This window comes from Brachycentrus maculatus, unplaced genomic scaffold, assembly GCF_059751285.1.
Source record: "Brachycentrus maculatus isolate JH-2025_06_01 unplaced genomic scaffold, ASM5975128v1 h1tg000102l, whole genome shotgun sequence".
Lineage (NCBI taxonomy): Eukaryota > Metazoa > Arthropoda > Insecta > Trichoptera > Brachycentridae > Brachycentrus > Brachycentrus maculatus.
In genome coordinates, this window is record NW_028280856.1 from 1,163,161 (window position 1) to 1,184,170 (window position 21,010).

At 32.6% G+C, this 21,010-nt stretch overlaps 3 protein-coding genes across 4 annotated transcripts; 2 read left to right on the forward strand and 1 right to left on the reverse strand.

Moving 5' to 3' along the window:
• Window positions 1-1,348, forward strand: pn (exopolyphosphatase prune). The gene has a single exon (XM_088258759.1). It carries the CDS (start codon window positions 206-208, stop codon window positions 1,340-1,342), a length of 1,137 nt encoding a protein of 378 aa, XP_088114885.1. The 5' UTR covers window positions 1-205; the 3' UTR covers window positions 1,343-1,348.
• Window positions 1,349-1,674: 326 nt separating this feature from the next.
• On the reverse strand, window positions 1,675-13,747 carry l(3)07882 (Nucleolar protein 14 homolog l(3)07882). The gene is made up of 10 exons (XM_088258758.1): window positions 13,486-13,747; window positions 13,186-13,391; window positions 11,159-11,256; window positions 7,862-8,211; window positions 6,848-6,984; window positions 6,654-6,766; window positions 5,257-5,744; window positions 4,153-5,156; window positions 3,390-3,545; window positions 1,675-1,843 (listed from the first exon to the last, which is right to left on the reverse strand). Exons 1-10 carry the CDS (start codon window positions 13,678-13,680, stop codon window positions 1,741-1,743), a joined length of 2,850 nt encoding a protein of 949 aa, XP_088114884.1. The 5' UTR covers window positions 13,681-13,747; the 3' UTR covers window positions 1,675-1,740.
• Window positions 13,748-13,973: 226 nt separating this feature from the next.
• Window positions 13,974-20,104, forward strand: LOC148310271 (cdc42 homolog). Of its 2 annotated transcripts, none has more exons than XR_015837421.1 (5): window positions 13,974-14,319; window positions 14,425-14,534; window positions 16,059-16,256; window positions 17,618-18,116; window positions 18,508-20,104. XR_015837421.1 is itself a non-coding variant. In XM_088258760.1 (5 exons), the coding sequence occupies exons 1-4, from the start codon at window positions 14,142-14,144 to the stop codon at window positions 17,705-17,707; spliced, it is 576 nt and encodes a 191-aa protein (XP_088114886.1). In that variant the 5' UTR covers window positions 13,974-14,141; the 3' UTR covers window positions 17,708-17,754; window positions 18,551-20,104. The 2 variants fall into 2 exon arrangements, 1 of the variants encoding a protein (XP_088114886.1); XM_088258760.1 differs by having other exon boundaries at window positions 17,618-17,754; window positions 18,551-20,104.
• The last annotated feature ends 906 nt before the right edge of the window (window positions 20,105-21,010 follow it).

A 21,010-nucleotide genomic window follows, 5' to 3' on the forward strand; every position in this document is an offset into this window, starting at 1 on the left:
GTCATTGTCAAAATATTGTTAGTCTGCGACACTATATTTAATTTGGATTGTGTTTGGAGTCGTCATTTGTGTCCAGTTTGTGATTCGATAGATTGCCGAAGTTGATTACATTACAATCATAATAATAACAGTGAAATATAAATAATAATCTAAAAAATATTTAGAAATATACACCGAAAGAAAATATTTTAAGAACGTATACAAAATGAATGCATACATTGATAACTTAAAAACCAATCTTGGAGATATTTGCAAGAATAGCATTTTGAAAATAGTTCTTGGTAACGAATCTTGCGATTTGGACTCTGCAGTATCATCCATTGTTTATGCATACTTTCTGAATTGGTTAAATATAAACCGACCAACCAGCAAAGAAAATCGAGAATTAATTGTACCCATCCTCAATATACCAAAAGATGATTTACCATTGAGGACTGAAGTGACACATCTTTTAAAAAAAGTCGGAATGAAATTAGAGAATCTGATTTGTAGAGATGATATAGATATTAAAATACTTTCAGAAAAGTGCCAATTGAGTGTTATTCTTGTCGATCATCACATTCTAAGCGATGTGTTATCATTTTTAATCCCTAACGTTATAACCATATTAGACCACAGACCTAAAGACGAGTCGAGTTGGAAATACACTGAAAAAGTGAAATCAAATATTACAACCGTCGGGTCTTGTACAACATTGATTTGTAATGAAATTCTCATAAACGAAAGGGGGAATGTTTTTTTGATCGAAAATAAAGATGTGGCAAATATACTACATTGTACAATTGTAATGGATACAGCAAATTTTCATCCTGGCGCTGACCGTTCCCGCCCTTTAGATTTCAAAATGGCTGATGAATTGGAGAATATTTTAGAAACCAGAGATAAAACTAATTATAGATTCTCAATTTTTTCTGAGCTTTTAAAAGCAAGAACTGATTGTTCATCACTCGATTCGTTACAACTTCTTAGCCGGGACCTGAAAATTATAAACAGGTTACCTCTACCAGGATTAGCGATCTTAGTAAAAGATTATCTTAAAAGACATGACTGCGTTAAAGCACTTGAGACTTTTTGCAATCGGAATCAAACTAGTACAGTACTATTGATTGGAATAGTGATTGTTGGCAGTGAAGTTTTCAGGGATTTGGCGGTGTATTCCATAGAAGACTGTGAATTACATAGAAAGGTTGTTGGAGCACTGAAAGAAGCAACTGACCCCACTCTAAATCTTGAGGAAACCAAATCTCATGGGCTAAATAATTGTAATCATTTTGATCAAAGGAACATAAGGGCTTCTAGAAAACAAATTATACCAATAATTCAAACAGTACTCCGAAATTAATTTAAATATGTAATAAAAATATTTTGAGACGTCCAAAATACTTATCCAAGTAATAAGTATAAAATATCCAAGTACATATATCAGTTCAAGATCTTACCACCACGAGTTTGTGGTTAAATAATATAGATGTCTCAACAGAGACATGGATGTTCAGTCATAGGGAAAATGGCAAATATTGCATACTGTATAAAGAAATAACATGTTTATATCTATATTCCCCTTTAAAAAAAAACTTATTCATTTTTGTGATGTATAATGAAAGATAATGAATGAATAATGAATTTAGAGAAAGTTTGAAAATTCGTGTTATATTACTAAAATAAAGAAAACCGTTTCATTTTATAACATTTATTATGAATCATTTTAGTCAATAAACTTTTCAAAACCATAAAGTTATTTTACTTTTTCTTCTTTTTACTTCTTTGCAGGGCATTGAGTTCACCTTGTTGGAGTGAAGCTTCAGAATAAATCTGTTTGACCTTTTGTTTGCGGATATTGTCACTGAAAAAATAAAAAATAAATTATGAATGTAAGGAAAGGTAATAAAATGTAACTTTTCCATTAGAGCAAACTGGATATGTATTATGAATGGAGAGTTCATATTACATATTGTTATTACCATACATATTTTGATTACTATATTTAAATTTATTATCTTATCTAACACATGGATTTTTGCAGCCAAAATTTGTTAGTAATCAGATACTAACTGGAGTAAAACATAAGAATAAAGTGAAATTTTGACTTAACAGCGTTCAATTAAATGTTCTCAATAAAAGACAACTTTCTTTCTGATTAAGTAACCGTATTATACTGTAATGCAGTCACCAGAGCGCATTAAGGGCACTATCAGATTAATAGATTTTCCTAGGGCTGTGGAGTTGGGAGTCGGAGTACCGGAGTCGCGGTGTTTGGGGCCAGTGTCGGAGTAGAAGTCGTAAAAAACAAGCGACTCTGACTACTTTTTCGTTAAAATTTAATATACATTTTTAAAAATTATTACATATAATGAATGTGTATTGTACACAAATATTAAACTTGCAGGCGCAAGTTGCGCTGATATGGTGAATTACTGAGATCCATTCAACGCATAAAGTCTACGAAAATATGTTTGTCTCCTTTCTCACGCCAACAACCTGATAACATTGATCTTTTTTGAGTCGTGTTTTTTTTCCGACTCCACAGCCCTGAATTTTACATTATACTACAATAGTATTAACATTATGGTAGGATTTAGACATCCTTGATGTGTAAACGATCAAGATAACACTGCATTTACATGCCTTACGCACCATCAGGTGCAAATGAGGGTTGAAAGAGAGAGGATTCAAAACCCAAAAATAACTGTAATATTATTTTTTAGCATCTCATCAAAGATGAAGAAGAATATGGAAGACTGGGCATTTACGGGGCTGACGACCGTCATAGGCTGGTTTAAGTGATCACTTTACACACGTGTAACATTCACCAATTCTACCCATTATTGACAACCACACTACTCAAATTCTTGGAAGTTCTATATATATGAACCAATTTAGAAACCTTGTTCTTGAATCACTAGAACTTCACTAGAGACATCTATTGGTGAGATGTAAAGAAGCTTTTTACTAATCAGAAACTCTTATATTAGTATGTGAGGTCCGAATCGTGGATTATAATCACACACATGAGAAACGCCAGAAAATACCATTTTCATTTTTATAATTCATCTTATAATTTGACCAGATAATTTATTTACAACAAATTATTTGGACACACTCAAAATGTTGTAACTGTAATATTATCGCTATATACTTGTTTGTACTGCTCACTCCCTGTTTCTCCCAAATACCTATTACATGCTCTTACTGGGGTTTAGTGGCTATGTTGCAGACTAATGAGGCATTCAAATAAAATGACAGCTATTTTGCCTGGTAAGCAAAAAATAGCTTGTAGAATTTTTACAAGCTGAAAATGGCAATGAGCAAAAAACATCTCTACGCAGTGTGATAAAAATAAACAAATTTAGATAAAAATACAATTAAGCAATGTTTGTTGTTGTACAAACCTATGGATTTTCTCCTTCAACTTCACAGCTCCAATGTATGATCGATCTCTCCTGATTTCTCTTAGAGCTCCCTTCATTTCCTTCTTATGTCTGTAGACCAGTTTTTCGTGTTCTAATTTTTCACGCGATATATTTTTCTTCTTCTTTCCACCGAATCTATAAGAAAATAAAATTTAAAGCAAATAAACAGTTAGATGTTGTTAATTCCTGTTCTTATTGTTAGCATTTTATTATTCATAGAATGTAAAGATAAAATGAAAATAATAATAACTTTTATACAATTCATATTGTACATGAATTCCTGATCGCTAACCCATTCTTTTAATTTGGCTTTGCTCCATATTTTGGTTTCATTTTTACTTCTGTTAGCAACAAATTAAAAATGGGAGAACAATAAATGAAATGTTCTACTTCTATTCTTTTAAAGTTCTTGGGATTATCAAATAAAAAGTTAAATTATTTGTAACAATAGTGATTGGTACAGTACTACAGATACTTGAATCTACGAGTGAAATATTTTTTAATGACATAAGTGAAACACACACTGCCATATGGGAAAGGTAGAATAGTAGTTATGAAAAGGAATAAACAGCAACTAGCAACAAGCATCTGAGTTAAATACTCATACTCAACCAGGCCGTTACTAATGTGTACAATTCCCTTTAAGTATTCAGTATATGTATTTGAAGAAAAATACAATACATGCTTAGAAATCAAGTTCACATATTTAAAATATTGTAAGCAAAGGCAAAACATTACTTACCCTTTATCAACAGCTGGCTCATAAAGTTTCAATGACTTAGGTTTCTTATTTTCTGTCACCATTGGTGTAAATGTTTTGCTCTTTAATTCTTTCTCCATTCCTTCGACTGTCTCACCTATAAATTTGGACACAGATTCTGGATAATTGGTCAGAGTTATTCTTTTCAAGAGATCAATATGAGGATCGTACAGCGTCTGCTGTATTGTCAAGTCGCTGGCTTGTTTGAAGAAGTCGTTTAATATTTTAACACAAGTCACCAAAACTCGTGTTTTGAAATTGTTATCTTCGTCGTTCGTGATCAGATATCGAGCAAGCATTTTCCAGTTATCCGAATCTGTTGTATTTTTATCACTCAAAACCAAAAGATTGCTTTTCGGTCCACGTGGTTTAAATGGATAGAGCACCTTAATTTCGTGGTCTAATGGTGTTTCAGCACATAAAAATAATACTCCACGTAAGAAATTTATGGCTGCCGGTAAAAATCTCTTTGATAATGCCGTGTATTCAGCTACAAGTGTTGTCAAAAAGAGTCCCCTGGCTATATCTGAGTTAGTTTTCACTTTGCATGTCGTCAACATCAGTGACATAAAAAGGAAACAAGGCGATACTACAGGATGTTTTAAATCTGACGTGGGAAAGAGTAAAGACACCAGTTTGAAGAATATCAGAGTATCTAGATGAGGATATACCGAAGGTTTTTTTTTATATTCTTCATATTTTTCTTTGATAACTTCCACAATACAGTTCTTTGTGTTTTCCGTATCCATTTGCGCCAAATCGAAGAAATGACTGGTGAGTCTATCGAAGCACCTGAATGAGTTGATTAAGTTGTCTTCCGTTGTCACTGTTTCTTCGCAGAAAAGATCATTAATATACTGCAATAAATAGGCAAAAAGTGTGCCAAGTTTAGCTTTATTTCCTTCACCGAGTTTTGGATGATTGCACTTGATTATTCTTTCTACTATTATGTACTGGTAATCCGGGGGTTGCTTTTCAAGTAATTCCTACAACAAACAAAGCAGTTTTATCAAAACAGAAAAAATAAAAAAAACAGAAATGGTACACTAAATTTTAAGGTGACATACACAAATACTTGATAATTACCTGGAGAGCCTCGTATGATACTGGCATTTTAAATGTAAAAGGCAATTCTTTTGTTGCTTTCTCCATCATTGCTTTTCTTGCCAGAAGATCAGCTTTGATTTTATCAGCAACAGCATTTACTGGAATTTCTTCAACTATTTTAGGTACTTCTTTATTTGGCGTGTCAACTTTTTGCGTTAGTTTGATAGCTTCTATTTTTAAGGCCTTATCATCAGCACCAGTACTGTTCTCGGTTTTGACTTTCTTGGAACCTGATATATTTAATACGGGGATAGATTTTCTTTTTTTATTTTCTGTTTTGTTTTCTTCTTCTTCTTCTGATGATTCTTCTTCATGGTCTGACTCTCTAAGATCACAGAGAGAGTCATCGTCGCTTTCTTCCGAGTTATCATTCTCTTGCTGACTATCGTCATTTCCATTTTCTTCACCTTCAGCATCATTTTCAGCTTCCTCATCATCACTATCTTCTTCGTCGTCTTTATTTTCATCTGTAATAGAAACACATGTAAGTCTGTAGAAGCATAAAATTAAAAACAAACATATGAGGTACCTACCTATAGTGTAAGTGGTACATATAAAATTGTATGTATATTAATGAATTAGATTAGACCTAGGCATAAAATTAGAAACAATTTGACGTAATCTGATATTGAACAGTGCGTTGATATAGTTTCATGGGTTAATATATTACATATTACATGGGTTAATATATTTACATATTACATACATAGTGTGTCATTTGTGTTACTGTTAATAAGATAGTAATGTGATCTAAAACATTTTCAATTAACATTATTTAGCACAGGCCTGGCCAACTCGAATTGCACCCCGGGCCGCATAGTGTTCTCATATTTTCCTAACGGCCACTCACGGACTGTAATAATTTAGAAATAAAAAATTACAACGAATTTCATAATTATTGATTTTTTAAATTTTAAATTATTTGAATGCAGAGATAATTAGAAAGTACAATCAGGGTAATTGTGAAAAAGAAACATTACTACAACAGATGTGAGAAGAAAGGACACATTGAACCAACAAAAAATTTATCTGTATAGTAATAAACACTTTTAACTTTTATTTCAATTTTAACAATCAAAATTATCAATAATGACACATAAATCATACAATAAAACCAATTTATCGATGGCCACTTAGTGCGAGATTTGAGTTTCTTTTCACCAGAATATATGCATTTCATGTAATTACAGAAACTTGATTAGTTTTAATAACGTACATATGATTTAAAATACATTCTGAAGGATCCGATATTTAAAAAATATATTCATCGTACATGACCGCGGGCCGCACGTAAGGCCGCATGCGGCCCGCGGGTTGGCCACCCATGATTTAGCATTTGAATGGCTATGAAAATATAAAAAAGTTCAATGACATACCATCTTTCTTTTCAAATCTTTCAGGCATGAGGACCTTTCCTTCCGAATCGTAAGCCACCATCATTTCAGGGTCTGAATCAACTTCATATCCGTCATCCAAGTCATCTGCTGAACTGATAAAAACAAATTTTATTATTTTATTTAAAATTCTCCCATGTACCAAGAATTGAAAGAAAATAGGTGAGGAATGTTACCGATGTTTTGATTTCTGATCGGAGTTTCCAATATCGGCAGTTCCTCTCATTCTCGCCAGCCGATCTTTTTCTAATTTCTCCAATTTGTCCTTTTCTACCTTGGCTATTTCATCTTCACTCTTGAGCCTATCTGACGGCTAAAAACAAAATCGCAAATTCAAATTAGGAAAATGAGACGCTTACTCTTGTCTTCAAATTGTGGTGGACTAGAGCAGGTATCGACTACCGACAGTAAACGATCACCCGGCTGTCAACACTGACAAGCGCATCACGTCCTACCTAGCTCTGCGGAACAGGAGCCCTTAAAATATCTGACGCACGACAGATCACCCTTCTTTCCTGTTCGTCATCGCCCAGGAGACAACTGCCACCAGCCAGTATCGTCATTTCAGTTATTTAAATTCAGTAATTAATATTTCTCTATTACAAATTTATGTTCTAAAGTTAGATTTTAATAATCAAAACGCTGTGATAAATAAATAAATAGCAATAAATGTTAATAAACCACCTACAAGCACATATCGCTAACTCCTTTCAAGAATGTCATAAATCAAAAATTGACAATTTTCAGCTGTGCATGTTTTCGGAATGCCCAGAAAATGTACTATATCCCAGCAAAAGAGGCATATTTTCAACTTAATATTTACCCTCTACAGGGCAGAAAATGTTGTTTTTGCATTTCGAAGAAAAGGTACTATTTAATTATTTTTTTAAATAAACTAAATATTTTTCAAATGGAGAAAAAATCTTCAGGTTTTACCTTAAAAGATCTGTTGCTCAGTAAAAAGTTCAATAACTGGCTTGATATTTATTTTTAATACATTGTATTATATTTTTAAACTTTAAAAACATTTTCTTGAAAAATCTCGTTTTTTGATTTATGACGTTCTTGAAAGGAGTGAGCGATATGTCGATCATTGTTATTTAAACGCCCTTCTGAGAACACTTGTGGAAGTTAAAGCGCATGGCATGTGCGCGTTAATTTACCCCCCCAAAATATTTAATCAAACTTACAGTTCCTCGTGGCGCGAATTTGAGTTCTCTCATCATTTTGTCATAGTCCTCATTTTTCTTTTCGTAATCCTGTAGAAGTTTGTCGATCAAAGATGGTTTTTCTGCCCCTTTATTCTTCTCGACTTCTTTGTTGAAATCTTTGGCCACAACAGGTTGGAGGTCCTTCCATTCTGTGTCCAATTTCTCCGTTAAATCGAGAGTCTCTTCCTTTAGCTTTTGTTTTTCCATTTTTCGTTTCTTGGATTCAATGATCAGCTGTTCAATGAGATCTTTTCTAGACAGAGCCCCATCTCTGTTCTCGTTTCTTGTGAGGACTCCACCACCAAAGTTAGCGTCTGCCACAAAACCTCCTATAACAATAAGCAATTAATAATTGTTAGGTAATATATCCAAAATAAAACTGATGAGTCAGTGTTTGATAATGTCCTAAGAAGACGAAACGCGTCACGTATTAAGATATACATAAATAAATGTAGAATTCGATCCAACAAAAACCTTGTTTTATTTTGGATATATTACCCAACAATTCAATATGGAATTCTACCAACTGTCTGCAGTTACAATAAATAAGCAGTTAATAAATTGACCTGATACATAAAAGAATTTTTCAACCAACTGGTCACATGAGAAGTACATTAGTTGAAATACTATTTCGGGAGATTTTTAATAGGCGAAAATAAATTTTTAAGAATTCTCACCAATGGTCAGAGGGGGAAAGCTTCACAAAATTTTTAGCAGATAGCAGTTCCACCATTCAGTTCAAACTGAGATATTGTTATGATGCTGTGTATATATATATATATATATATATATATATATATATATATATATATATATATATATATATATATATATATATATATATACATATATATATATATATATATATATATATATATATATATATATATATATATATATATATATATATATATATATATATATATATATATATATATATATATATATATACTTCTTCTTTTAACCCTTATCCGCACCCAATGGTGCATAGGGCACTGCATCATAGTGACGCAGTGTTATCTTGATCATTACTTATATGAAGGCAAGGTGATCACTTCAGCGAAAATACAACTATCGGAAACTGAGGCAAAATTGATGTTCAATAATGAGTAGAATTGTGAATATTACACAGTGCATAAAGTGATCACTCGAACCAGCCAATGCCCAGACTTACACATTCCCCACCTATTAAATGATGCTCTATTTTTGTTATGATACTGAACATAACTTGATATAGCGCTCTCAGGAGTTAAATCCAGTGTTTGAGTACAATCAAAGTGAAAAAAATTGTTTAGGGAGATGTAAGAATAGAATAATTAATTTTAAACAGAAGAAATTTATTTAATCTACACAAACATAAAGTAATATTTGTCACTAGATTGTTAGTGTAAGGTGGGTGACCCAAATAAGGCCTATGTCCTAATAAGGCCTATTTTTTAAATTTCCCGCTTCACGATTTCAAATGGCCATCAACGTTTGTAGATGTGTGCGTGTACATTAACTAACACCCCTAAGCACAGCAAGTGGCCCGTGCCGCGAGCATGTTGGAACCTACAGTCGAAAACAACAATGATGCGGAGCGCACGCTTGTTTTTATAAAATTCTGGCAGATTAAGCAGTAAGTATTTTGATTTTTATTTGTACACGGTGTGCTGTGTTTTGTCTATAGGATAATTATACGTGTAGCCATCTCCTCACATAAGTCAAAAAGCTGTAATATCGGTGTATTCCATACAATTGTTGTTTTGTTTACCCATGTGCCATGCCCTAATAAGGCCTACAAAAAAAATGTAAAGGCCTTATTACGGCACAGGTACAGGCCTTATTAGGACAATGTTTTATGTCGGTGAGAAAAGTATCACCAAGTGTGACTTGGAATTGAACATAAACCTGAAAGCATTTACAACATCGATGAAAAAAATTGTCGCATATCTTTGCATTATCAGCAGGAAGTTCTGACAGCCAAAGGAAGAAAGAGAGTTCATCAAATAGCGAATGAGCATGCTGAAAGTGTGACTGCGGAAATGCTATAGGATCAGCTATTTCGCCAATGATATTGTTCAAAGGCAAGAGACTAAAGCCAGAATTCCAAGACAGTTTACCTCCAGATTTCAACTGCAAATGTCGAGATGGGCCAGACACAGATTCTGAGAATTTGCCACTGTCCTTGCTCTTAAAAAACAATCTAAATGCTGGAACTCCACAGAAGATAGACAATCAATCAACCACGTGTGAGATTCATGAATTTTTACCAACTCCTAAGTTTAAAGTTGTAGCGACTGCTCCACGCAAGAAGTCTCTGAATTACAGGGCTCAAGAGGTTACAAAAGATTTGTTTGGCGACAGTGCTACGAATTCCATAAAACAGATTACTGTACCATCGTCAAGAGTAAAAGATATTTCTGGTACTTCATCCATGATAAAGATTAACATAAAGACACCTAAATCAGCGTCAGTTACTGGCTGTACATCTGCACAACCTGCAGTTGCTGCAACGCGAAAGCGAACTTCAGTAAAGACTGCTTCTTTGACAGCAGATAAGCTTACGGAATCTAAACCAAAACGTCACGATAATAAACCTTCTTGGTACTGTCCAGCTTGTAAAGAAGATCGAGTTGATGATATGCGACAATGTCTTACTTGTGGCGGTTGGTATCATGAGCTGTGTGTTGGACTCACACCCCCTGATCAAATATTTTACTGTTCAGATTGTTTAAAAAAATATGAAAAAGCTGATTAATATAGTACTTTTACATGATAAATAACTCGTTAAATCTGATCTAAAGTGATAAAAAGTAATTAATGGGATCACATTAGATTTAATATACGTATTGAAAACATTTTTTATTCATTAAGAAGTTGAATGTTTACTTATTTTTAATTAGGCTTTATTAAGACACAGGGTTCCCAATAAGGCCAAAGTGACATTTTAGTTATTTGTGTTCACAAAAGTGTGATTTTTGTGTTTAAAGCAATTTGGTTTCAATTATTACAAAGTTAAATAAATAAATATTTATACTTTAAATTACCAGTGGATTGTTATTATAAACCCACTAGTTAGAAAATAAAAAAAATAAGGTAGGCCTTATTTGGGTCACCTACCTTAATATGAAAATTTAAGTTGAAAGAATGTAGTCGAGAAAAAATGTTTTAGGAAAAAAAAAGATTTACCAGTTTTGGAAGAATTAACGATATGTAAAAACAAAAAGATTATTAAACAACAATAAAAATATAAGCTTTCAAAAACATTGTGTTATGAAATAACTTATTGATTACCTTCCAAATTTCCTGACCGGTTTCTATCCATTTCTTCATCTTCTTCATCATCTGAACGGGGATCATCAAATTTCTCTATCTCTTCTAATGTTTGACCTCTGGAAATGTAATATTATTATAAAATTAATCTTCTTCAAAAACCCTTATCCGCACCCGATGGTACATACAGCACTGCATCATATAACAGTGTTATCTAGATCGTTAACACATGAAGGAAAGGTGATCAGCCTTCCGGTTCAGGTATTAGTCCAGGCTAATATTGAATAAATATTAAAGTGAAAAATCACTTGTATTTATTTAACAGTTTTTTTCAGTTTTTTTTTTCAAAACGTGTATACAAAGACACTAATTTAATGTATCCCAGCAAGTAAAAAAGTTGCTCCGCCAGGAGGAGAGGTGATATGGTTTGTCGAAAAATGAGGCGCTAACATTTTGCACCTGATAAAACGAAAACAAACATAGAAATAATCTTTAAATGCAGAAAAAGGTACTACGCACTAAGCAAATTGATTTTTGTGGTACAAATCAGTCCGACCAATCGTAACGTGTTTGCAGCCTGTTCAAATCCGACCGAGTTATAAAAATAAACTATCTCATCAAATTATAACTTTTACTGTTTTACCAATAAATATGGTACATATAACTATTATGGACGTATTTTATTGTGTGTCTAGATCAGATATGTGATAAATTAACAAGAAAACTCAACTCAATAAAACATTATACCTGGAATGTGAAGTTTTGATTTCTAACTGATTTTAGTTGATAGTTAAATTAAAAGGATTATTCTGTCCTTACAGAGACATCTTTGGTCAAATGTCGTCCATAAATTTGTATAAAAATTATAAGAAATAATGCATTACATAAAGCTTTCTTTACTGATTTGTAGATATCACACTAAAGTATCTTTAAAATATGAACTACCACGGATGGGGGCGTGGCTTAAACTGCGGCTGATATGCGAATGTAAAATATACTTAGCTGCCAAGATTTGGCGGCAGGTATGCCGATGGGTTAAGCATGCTGACCATTACGCTACGGAGGCGGAAAATACCTTTTATAACATCATCTGCTTCTTCTAATCCATATCCACCCATTGGAATTGCATTTAATAATTACAATTCAGTGTGCATTGTGTACAGCTGTTAAAATATCTCTTAAATTAGATGACGCAAACTGATTGGTAAAATTTGACATATCGCTCACTCCTTTCAAGAACGTCATAAATCAAAAATTGTCAATTTTCAGTTGTGCATGATTTCGTAATGCCCAGGAAATATATAATATCCCAGCAAAAGAGGCATATTTTAAACTAAATATTTACCCGCTACAGGGCAGAAAATGTTGTTTTTGCATTTTGAAGAAAATGTATTGTTTAATAATTTTTTTAAATATCCTAAATATTTTTGAAATGGAGAAAAAACCTTCAGGTATTACCTAAAAAGATCTGTTGCACTGTAAAAAGTTCAATAAGTGGCTTGATATTTATTTTTAATACATTGTGTTATTTTTAAACTTTAAAAACGTTCTCCTGAAAAATCAAGTATTTTGATTTATGACGTTCTTGAAAGGAGTGAGCGATATACTTTCGGCATGTGGACAAAACTGATCTCATAAGGGATGCATTATAGTGTCACAGATGCATAAAGAAGGTGTGGAGAAGTCCAGTAGAGTACCGAACTGCGGTAAATCACCATGGATCTTTTTAGACATGCATTTATAAAAATGAAGAAAAAAAACAGAGAACAAAAAATAGCCACTGATTGACTTGTTGATTGAGTCGTAACGATTTTTTGAGCATACGGATATCTGCCGACCGAGGACTATTATACCAATCACTAACAGTGTATTCTGCCCAGAAATTAATAAGAAAAACAGGTTGAGAATGTTTGAAATACCTATCGTCAAGTAACTCTTTATTTCTGTTTCGGCTTATGATTTTCTAGGTGGGAACTTTGCGAATTCTTCATTTACACTTACGTGACTCAATTTTTTATTATTTTAAAGGTTACATGGTTCAACATTACCTATGCGTGAGAACTTCATCATCAGCTAAATTATAAATACTGTGTTTTTCTGATTTCAATTTATGTTGTTGAATTCTTTCTGTCGCAAATCTAGCACTTATTTTATCTTCTTCACTTAAAGCCACATTTTTTTCACCGATTCTCTTGTCCAGGAAAGTGTTGGTTTTATTAACAAGTTTCAACTCATGGCCGAGCGTATTTTTCCTCTGAAAAAGGTTATATTGTAAGTAAATTATAAAAAAATATGATTTTTAAAAAAAATGCATATGTCAACACTGGTACATCTATCAGGATATTTACCTTTTTTAAAGCCTTAGCTCGAGAGACTCCAGGCAAGCCCCAATCATTTTTTGATTTCTTACCGAGAACTTTAAACTTCTCTTTATTTATGTGTACTTCGAAAGGATTTAGTGATTTTTTAACTTTAGATTGAGATTTTTTCGCGTGTAATTTATCGGCTAAGCCGAAGTTCTTTTTGTTTTTCACTTTAACCATTTTGTTATTAGTTTTTCAACTTGAGTTAACTTATAATGATGTATTTGTAAAATATCCACATAACCTTAAAACTTACGACCTGTCAAATTTCACATGTGTGCACTTGACAATTAATAATTCCTGGGAAGCGCCGGTATTTTATTTTTCATACAAAACTGATTTTGACCATGTAAAAATTTTCAAAACATCTAGAAAATTTGGTCGAACGATAGGTAAGTACTCTTTTTTTTTTGCTGCGTTCACATTTACTTTCTTGCTTTCTGTCTATGGTTAGTTGAGTCATTATTTTTTTTAGTGGCTATGGCAAAAATCTTTTAAATTGAGAGGACGTCGCGTTTAAAATTAGAATTTTGTTTTTTATTTCGTAGAATCGTTGAAACTGTATCCTTATATAGCCAATAATCCTTGGAGGGGTATTGATAAATATTATACAGTGAATATACGCACACGATATCATCAAAATGCAAACAATAAAGTGTGTTGTTGTCGGCGATGGCACAATGGGAAAAACTTGTCTGCTTATCAGCTATACCACTAATAAATTTCCTTCCGAATATGTTCCTACAGTGTTTGATAACTACGCCGTTACCGTCATGATAGGAGGAGAGCCTTATACGCTGGGTCTATTCGATACTGCAGGTAACCATCACCCATATAACCGCAAAAGTGCACAATAATATGTCTAGGATTTCTCAAATTATATCCTTTATTATTTTGGGAGTACTAATGTTATGTTTTTTTCAGGTCAGGAAGATTATGACCGCCTCCGTCCATTGAGTTATCCGCAGACTGATGTCTTCCTCGTTTGTTTCTCGGTTGTTCATCCAAATTCGTTTGAAAATGTCAGAGAAAAGGTTAGCTGTTAAAAATATTCGTTTTTGTAAAACATTTTTGTTAGTAAATAGCAAATAGAATCGTGACCTGAGAATGAAATACATAGTTGAATTTTAATAAGGTTGGCATATCTATCATCCGAATATTTTTAAACAATGGTTTCTTCACACAAACAATATCATTTAAATAAAAGTGAAACACATCATGCATACAGCAGTGACCCAAATCTCAATTAGTCATAAAAAAAAATTCTTGAGTTTTATCTGCATCTTAGGTGCAAAGGATACCGAGTCAAATTAAAACAATGTTTTCTTGATCATTAACTATAAAAAGGCCAGGTGCCAGTCCAGGGTAATATTAGATAAATATTTGAGTGATTTTTCTTACTGTTTTGACATCCCTGGGAATCGAACTTGGGACCTCCAGCACTCTAGCCAAAATGCGCTCACTATTACTCTATATGAAGGTGGACTGTGCGTTTTACACGGACCATTCAATTTATGATTTTTTAGGTATTTGTTTTAAATATTTTTTGTGTGACATATGTTTGTATTTCGCACTTTCCAATTGACAATTTTTTTCATAATCTGAAATATTTTTTAACCCCTTAAATGAAGTGCCTCCGCCTCCGTAGTTTAATGGTCAGCACGCTCAGCTACCGAACTGGAGGTCCCGGGTTTCGATTCTCAGGGGGGGGGTCAAATAAATATAAGTGATTTTTTTCACTAATATTTATTGAATATCAACCCAGAGTGGTACCTGAATCGGAGGGCTGATCACCTTTCTTCATGTGTTAAAGATCAAGATAACACTGCGTTTTTATGATGTAGTACCCTATGCACCATCGGGTGCGTAAGGTGCATAAGGGTTTGAAGAAGAATGTAATAAATGCTTCATGTTTTTTAAGTATTTTAATATTTTTTTAATCATTTTTTGTGTGACATGTATTTGCATTTTTCACTTTCCATTTGATGATCTTTTTAATAACCTTAAATGTTTTTTTCTACCTCTTAACACATGTTCAACCGGTATTTTTTACGCCTGCAGACCGCTGTCGATAGGATTTGATAATAATGTTCATATAGTTTATACTTTAAGAAAGAGATTGCTATATAATATTCATATAAAAAAATGGATAAATCCATCTTTTCTACCTTTGAAATGAGGCCGGCGCAGAAGGTAAAAATACCCTACCCGTCCTTAACTTGTTAACCGAGCGGTCCGCTGTCCAATTACGCAACTTGTAACGGGCGCGAATACTGATTCACTCCGTGTCTTAAATTCATGTTGAGACATGTATGGATAACTAATACCTTTGTTATTCGAAAAATATACGTCCATATATATAAAATAATAAACATTTATTTCAAGGACGTATTTATAAGTCCTACCCGTACCCGATATTGTTTACGTTTGACGTATTTATGCATCCCGCCCGGTTAACAGGTTAAGCATCAATCGACTAAATGGGTAGAAATACCTTTCCCGTCCGAACTGTGTTAAACGGAGTGCAGTTTTAACATTTTGATTGTGATTGAATTCAGTGGGTACCAGAGATAATGCACCACTGCCAGAAGACCCCCTTCCTGCTGGTGGGGACGCAGATCGACCTGCGCGACGACATGGCGGTGCTGGAGAAGCTCGCCAAGAACAAGCAGCGCCCGCTGACCTTGGAGCAGGGCGAGAAGCTGGCCCGGGAGCTGCGGGCCGTCAAGTACGTGGAGTGCTCCGCTCTGACTCAGGTTGGTAATCCTTTCCTCAGTCTGATGGATATTTATTATCTTCTATATGCTTCTAAGGTAGACTTAAAGTCTGGCAGCTTGAAGTATTTTTGATTCTTAGTAAAGGTTTACATATTAATTGTTAAATCAAAAAAAGATTTATTATTTTGGAAATAAAAAGACTTTGTTTTTTTGATCCACTCACATTTTTACTAACCAACTAGTTTTGGCAACAACCTGTTGCCCTCTTCAGGGTTTAATTTATGACTAAACATATATATAAAAAAGAATTAAACCCTGAAGAGGGCAACAGATTGTTGCCAACACTAGTTGGTTAATAAAAATGTTAGTGGATCAAAAAACAAAGTCTTTTTATTTCTCAAAGTAATATATCAATATGATCCACAAAGTTGCTTTCAATATTCAAAACAAAAACAGATTTTTTGAGTCTACTAAGTTGTATTTTATTGTTAAAAAACACATAAAAATTAATATTGTGACAAATGTTTGTCACAATATTAAAATAAAACAATGGTCACAATATAAATTTTTATGTGATTTTTAACAATAAAATATAACTTAGTAGACTCAAAAAAATCTGTGTTTGATTTAACAATCAATGCATAATTAATTAAAATGGTATCTACAAATTAAACGCCAAATCAATAAATACTTAGTAAAGGTGTTTCCATCCAACAAATACTCGAATGATGATGTTTTCAAGCGGGCTCAAGTATGTGAATTTAATCCAACATTCGGACCTTACTTACGAATACAATAGAAAGAGTCTTTGCTTAATAAAAGCTTAAAAGATGTCGATAGTGAACTCACACAAACTGTGTCTCGAGTTTGACCAATATATCTAAGGGTTCTGAAAATTGAGTAGTGTGGTTGTCAATCATGGGTAGAATTGGTGAATGTTACACGTGTGTAAAGTGATCACCTATGACTGTAAATACCCAGAATTCCATATTCTTCGTTATCTATGCTGAGATATCAAAAAATACATACTCTGATATTTATAACATCACTAATGTTTCATATGTACAATCCTATGTTTGAGTGGACTCTGACGCCCGCAAGTGTAGTAAATTTACAGTTTTACTGGGCAAAGACTTAATTTTGAAAAATCCATATTCACCTCGCAAACCACACATACTGCTGTACTCTATAGCTTTAACATTCATCTTTCACTATATTTTCAAAGGTCATTATAGGAAAAAACCCTTTTTAGGACCTTTTTTTGTAATTTGTACGATGACGGAATCTAGAAAAAAAAACAATTTACTTATACCCGAGTTGTGTTGAAATTGCATCCACGGTATTTGCAGTATATGTATTATGATGTTTAACTTTACAATTTTACATTTTGAATTTTTCAGAAAGGACTGAAAAACGTATTTGATGAAGCGATTCTAGCCGCTCTTCAACCACCGGATCCAGTTAAACCAAAGAAATGCCTCATTCTGTGAAAAAGAAGTTTTCGTCATCCTCATAATTAAGGAACAACATTTTAACCGTAAGATACATTCATTCTTGTGAAATATACATATTGAAATGAAAAAAATTGCTTGGAGTTTATCCTCCAGTATGTCTACTGCTGACAGTTTGTTAGCAGTTCTATTTGAGACGTAGACCTAACTTGGGAGTATGCAAAGCAGTTGGCAGCTGACAGAAGAGCCCGGAGGCAGTTTGTTGACTCCATATGTTCAACATAGGGAGCAGATATAGATTAAGGAAAATGAAATAATTATCTTCATAAAAAAATCTCTACCATATTTTTTTGGGTGCATCCTGGTTTATCTAAAATATACCAGTAATTAGTATCAAGGCGCCTAATAGGAGTGCCAAATGATAATATTTCTATACATATTCACCAAAGTACTAATCGCATCATAACATATCGCTTACTCCTTTCAAGAACGTCATAAACCAAAAAACTTGATTTTTCAGGAGAATGTTTTTAAAGTATAAAAATATAATACAATGTATTAAAAATAAATATCAAGCCACTTATTGAACTGTTTACTGTACAACAGATCTTTTTAGGTAAAACCTGAAGGTTTTTTCTCCATTTGAAAAATATTTAGTACATTTAAAAAAAAATTTAACCTTTTCTTCAAAATGCAAAAACAACTCTTTCTGCCCTGTAGCGGGTAAATATTTAGTTAAAAACATGCCTCTTTTGCTTTGATATAGTACATTTTATAGGCATTCCGAAAACATGCACAGCCGAAAATTGACGATTTTTTATTTATGACTTTCTTGAAAGGAGTGAGCGATATGTGTAATACATACTATTTTTATCATTGCAGGGCCACGTACCTGCAACACGCTTTTTACACGATGGACTTTTTGGCTGTCCATTATTTAAAAATGGTTGGTCATCTATATCATCTCTATAAAGTTTTACAGAAATGAAAGCAGCTATCTTAAATATGTATATAGTAAATAAACCTAACCAAGCAAGCAACTGAAGAGGAATAATTTATTGACAGCAAGTAACTATTCGTGGTTGCATTAACTTCTTATTAAATACATCTTATTCACCTTAGGACCTCTCTGACTGCACTCAGATATAAACTTCTGTAATTTTTTTACCTGGGTCCTCAAGTAAACCCCTGTATAAATAACAATATTAATGAAGAGCTACAAAATTATAATCATGCCTGTAATATTACATTTGACACAATGAAAATATACACACATAAAACGGTGAGATTTCTAATGTATGAAAAGTCTTCCAAATTTTCTTAATTTTTGCTAGTCAAATGAGAATGCAATTTGTAATGGTTACCAGCACACATCTGATATTTAAACTAATAACAGAAATTTTGTCAGCTTTATGTTTTTTTTTTAATGTATAAATTTATATGAATACCACATATCTTATATCGATTTACACAGTATTTTGGTCATTCTGTTCCACCCATATCAACTAATATACATAACAAAGGGATAAGAAATAACAAAGTAAGCAAACAAAACTAATAAAACTTAACTTTTTCTGGTCATAGAAGTAGCAAGCTACTCTTGAATGGACCCTTCGAATCTCAGCTCCTGCGTCAATTGTCTATGAAAGTGATTTCTACAACAACAAAAAATTAAACAAATGTATGCTTTTTTAGACCAAATAAAGCACAAATATTTTTTTCTGACCACTACTAAGAATTGTTTTGTAAACAAAGCATATGGACTACATGTTCTCAAACAGACATATGTGAATTATTTGAGCTTAATGCTTATTTTTAGTCACTCTTATTTTTAATATGTGAAAATAAATCTTTTACTAAAGTGATGCCACATATGCATAAAAAATAATCCTACGTAAATCAAGAGACAGGTGTATCTAGTGTTTTGTTTACATAGAAATGTATTAGAACGATAATCGTTTTGAGTCTTGTAAAAAGTCGTGCCAAAAACTTTACAGTAACATTTTTATAAGTAATTTTTTGATATCCATTTGTAGGTAAACAGTTTTATAATAATATATACATTTATCGTTACATTTCCCAAACTGTATGTAAAATATTCTGTACTAATTGAAGTGGCATTAAGTTTAGGAAATTTCTCATCTGTAATATTTCTATGTGAGAATAGTGAAGTAATGGCAGACCTCATCTTTGGCACATTGGACTTTCGCACAGTTCGCTATTCTGCTCATTTAAAAAAAAAACTTTTTCTTTGCAATAATGCAAAAATGTTTTGTTTCCGTGCAGTTGTTTCCCTTTCACACTATGAAATGCATATGAACCAGGTCCGTACTGTGAAAAGTGTTATGTACATACTGAATTGAATGTGATCCCAATGTAGAACGCATAACTTAATAGTACTTCATGTTACAGAACTCTCTATGAAGAAAAGAAAAAGAGTAAAATACAACTCGGCTGTCCAAACTTAAAACACAGTAAGGGACATTTTTTTTTTTTTACATTTTTGGACTAAGTAGAATCTACTTAGTCCAAAAATGCAAAAAAAAAAGTACTACAAAAAAAATGTTCCTTACTGTGTTTTGAGTTTGGACAGCCGAACTCTCGACAAGTTTATTAAGAAAATATAATTTTTGAAAATATAAATACAATGTAATTTTTTTTATAAAAAATACTTTTAAAGTACAACTTTTGGTGTTTTTTAATTTTTTTTTTAATCCCTCTACTTTCGAACATTTAACTTTCGCACACATTTTCAGGAATCAATCATATGCGAAACTTGAGGTCCGCCTGTATTGATCCGGTCATTCTGAAATCCCATTAATCATTTAGAAATTTACAATTATTAAGGGAAAACATCTGTAGTTTCAAAGCTAGATATATGTAACTCTAACCCTGGAGCGTTATCTGCATCTTGAATTCTGAATGTTTTCAACTTTAGGCTGAAAAGTATATCAGTCAATATTGTAGGGTATGTAATCCTCAACAACTTGAGTTATATTTTTTTCTCAATATATTTTTATCACTTAGATCAGAAAAAGAGAGGCAAAATTAATTTCTTGTAGAATCCAGATACTACAATCTTCTCTTATCTTTTAATTATTGATGAGATATTTTATACAAGTACATATAGCAATTAATTTTTACCCTAAAGTTGAAAACAGGATTGGAGTAATAAGTAATGTTGGAGTTGCAAACAAAATACTACTGTTTTAATGAATAAAATGTCTAATTACTTAGTAACTTATACATACTTAATTTTACTTTTGTATGCCCATTAGCTGTCTATAAAAATTATATGAATGTATAATCTAGGTAACTTTTTGCATTTTGATATCATTATAC

What these genes read in the sequence shown, in the direction of transcription:
- pn (XM_088258759.1), top strand. Translation starts at nt 206, where the DNA reads ATGAATGCATACATTGATAACTTAAAAACCAATCTTGGAGATATTTGC.
- LOC148310271 (XM_088258760.1), top strand. Translation starts at nt 14,142, where the DNA reads ATGCAAACAATAAAGTGTGTTGTTGTCGGCGATGGCACAATGGGAAAA. An exon ending in TTGAAAATGTCAGAGAAAAG is followed by an intron (nt 14,535 to 16,058) that starts GTTAGCTGTTAA and finishes GATTGAATTCAG; the next exon opens with TGGGTACCAGAGATAATGCA. An exon ending in AGTGCTCCGCTCTGACTCAG is followed by an intron (nt 16,257 to 17,617) that starts GTTGGTAATCCT and finishes TGAATTTTTCAG; the next exon opens with AAAGGACTGAAAAACGTATT.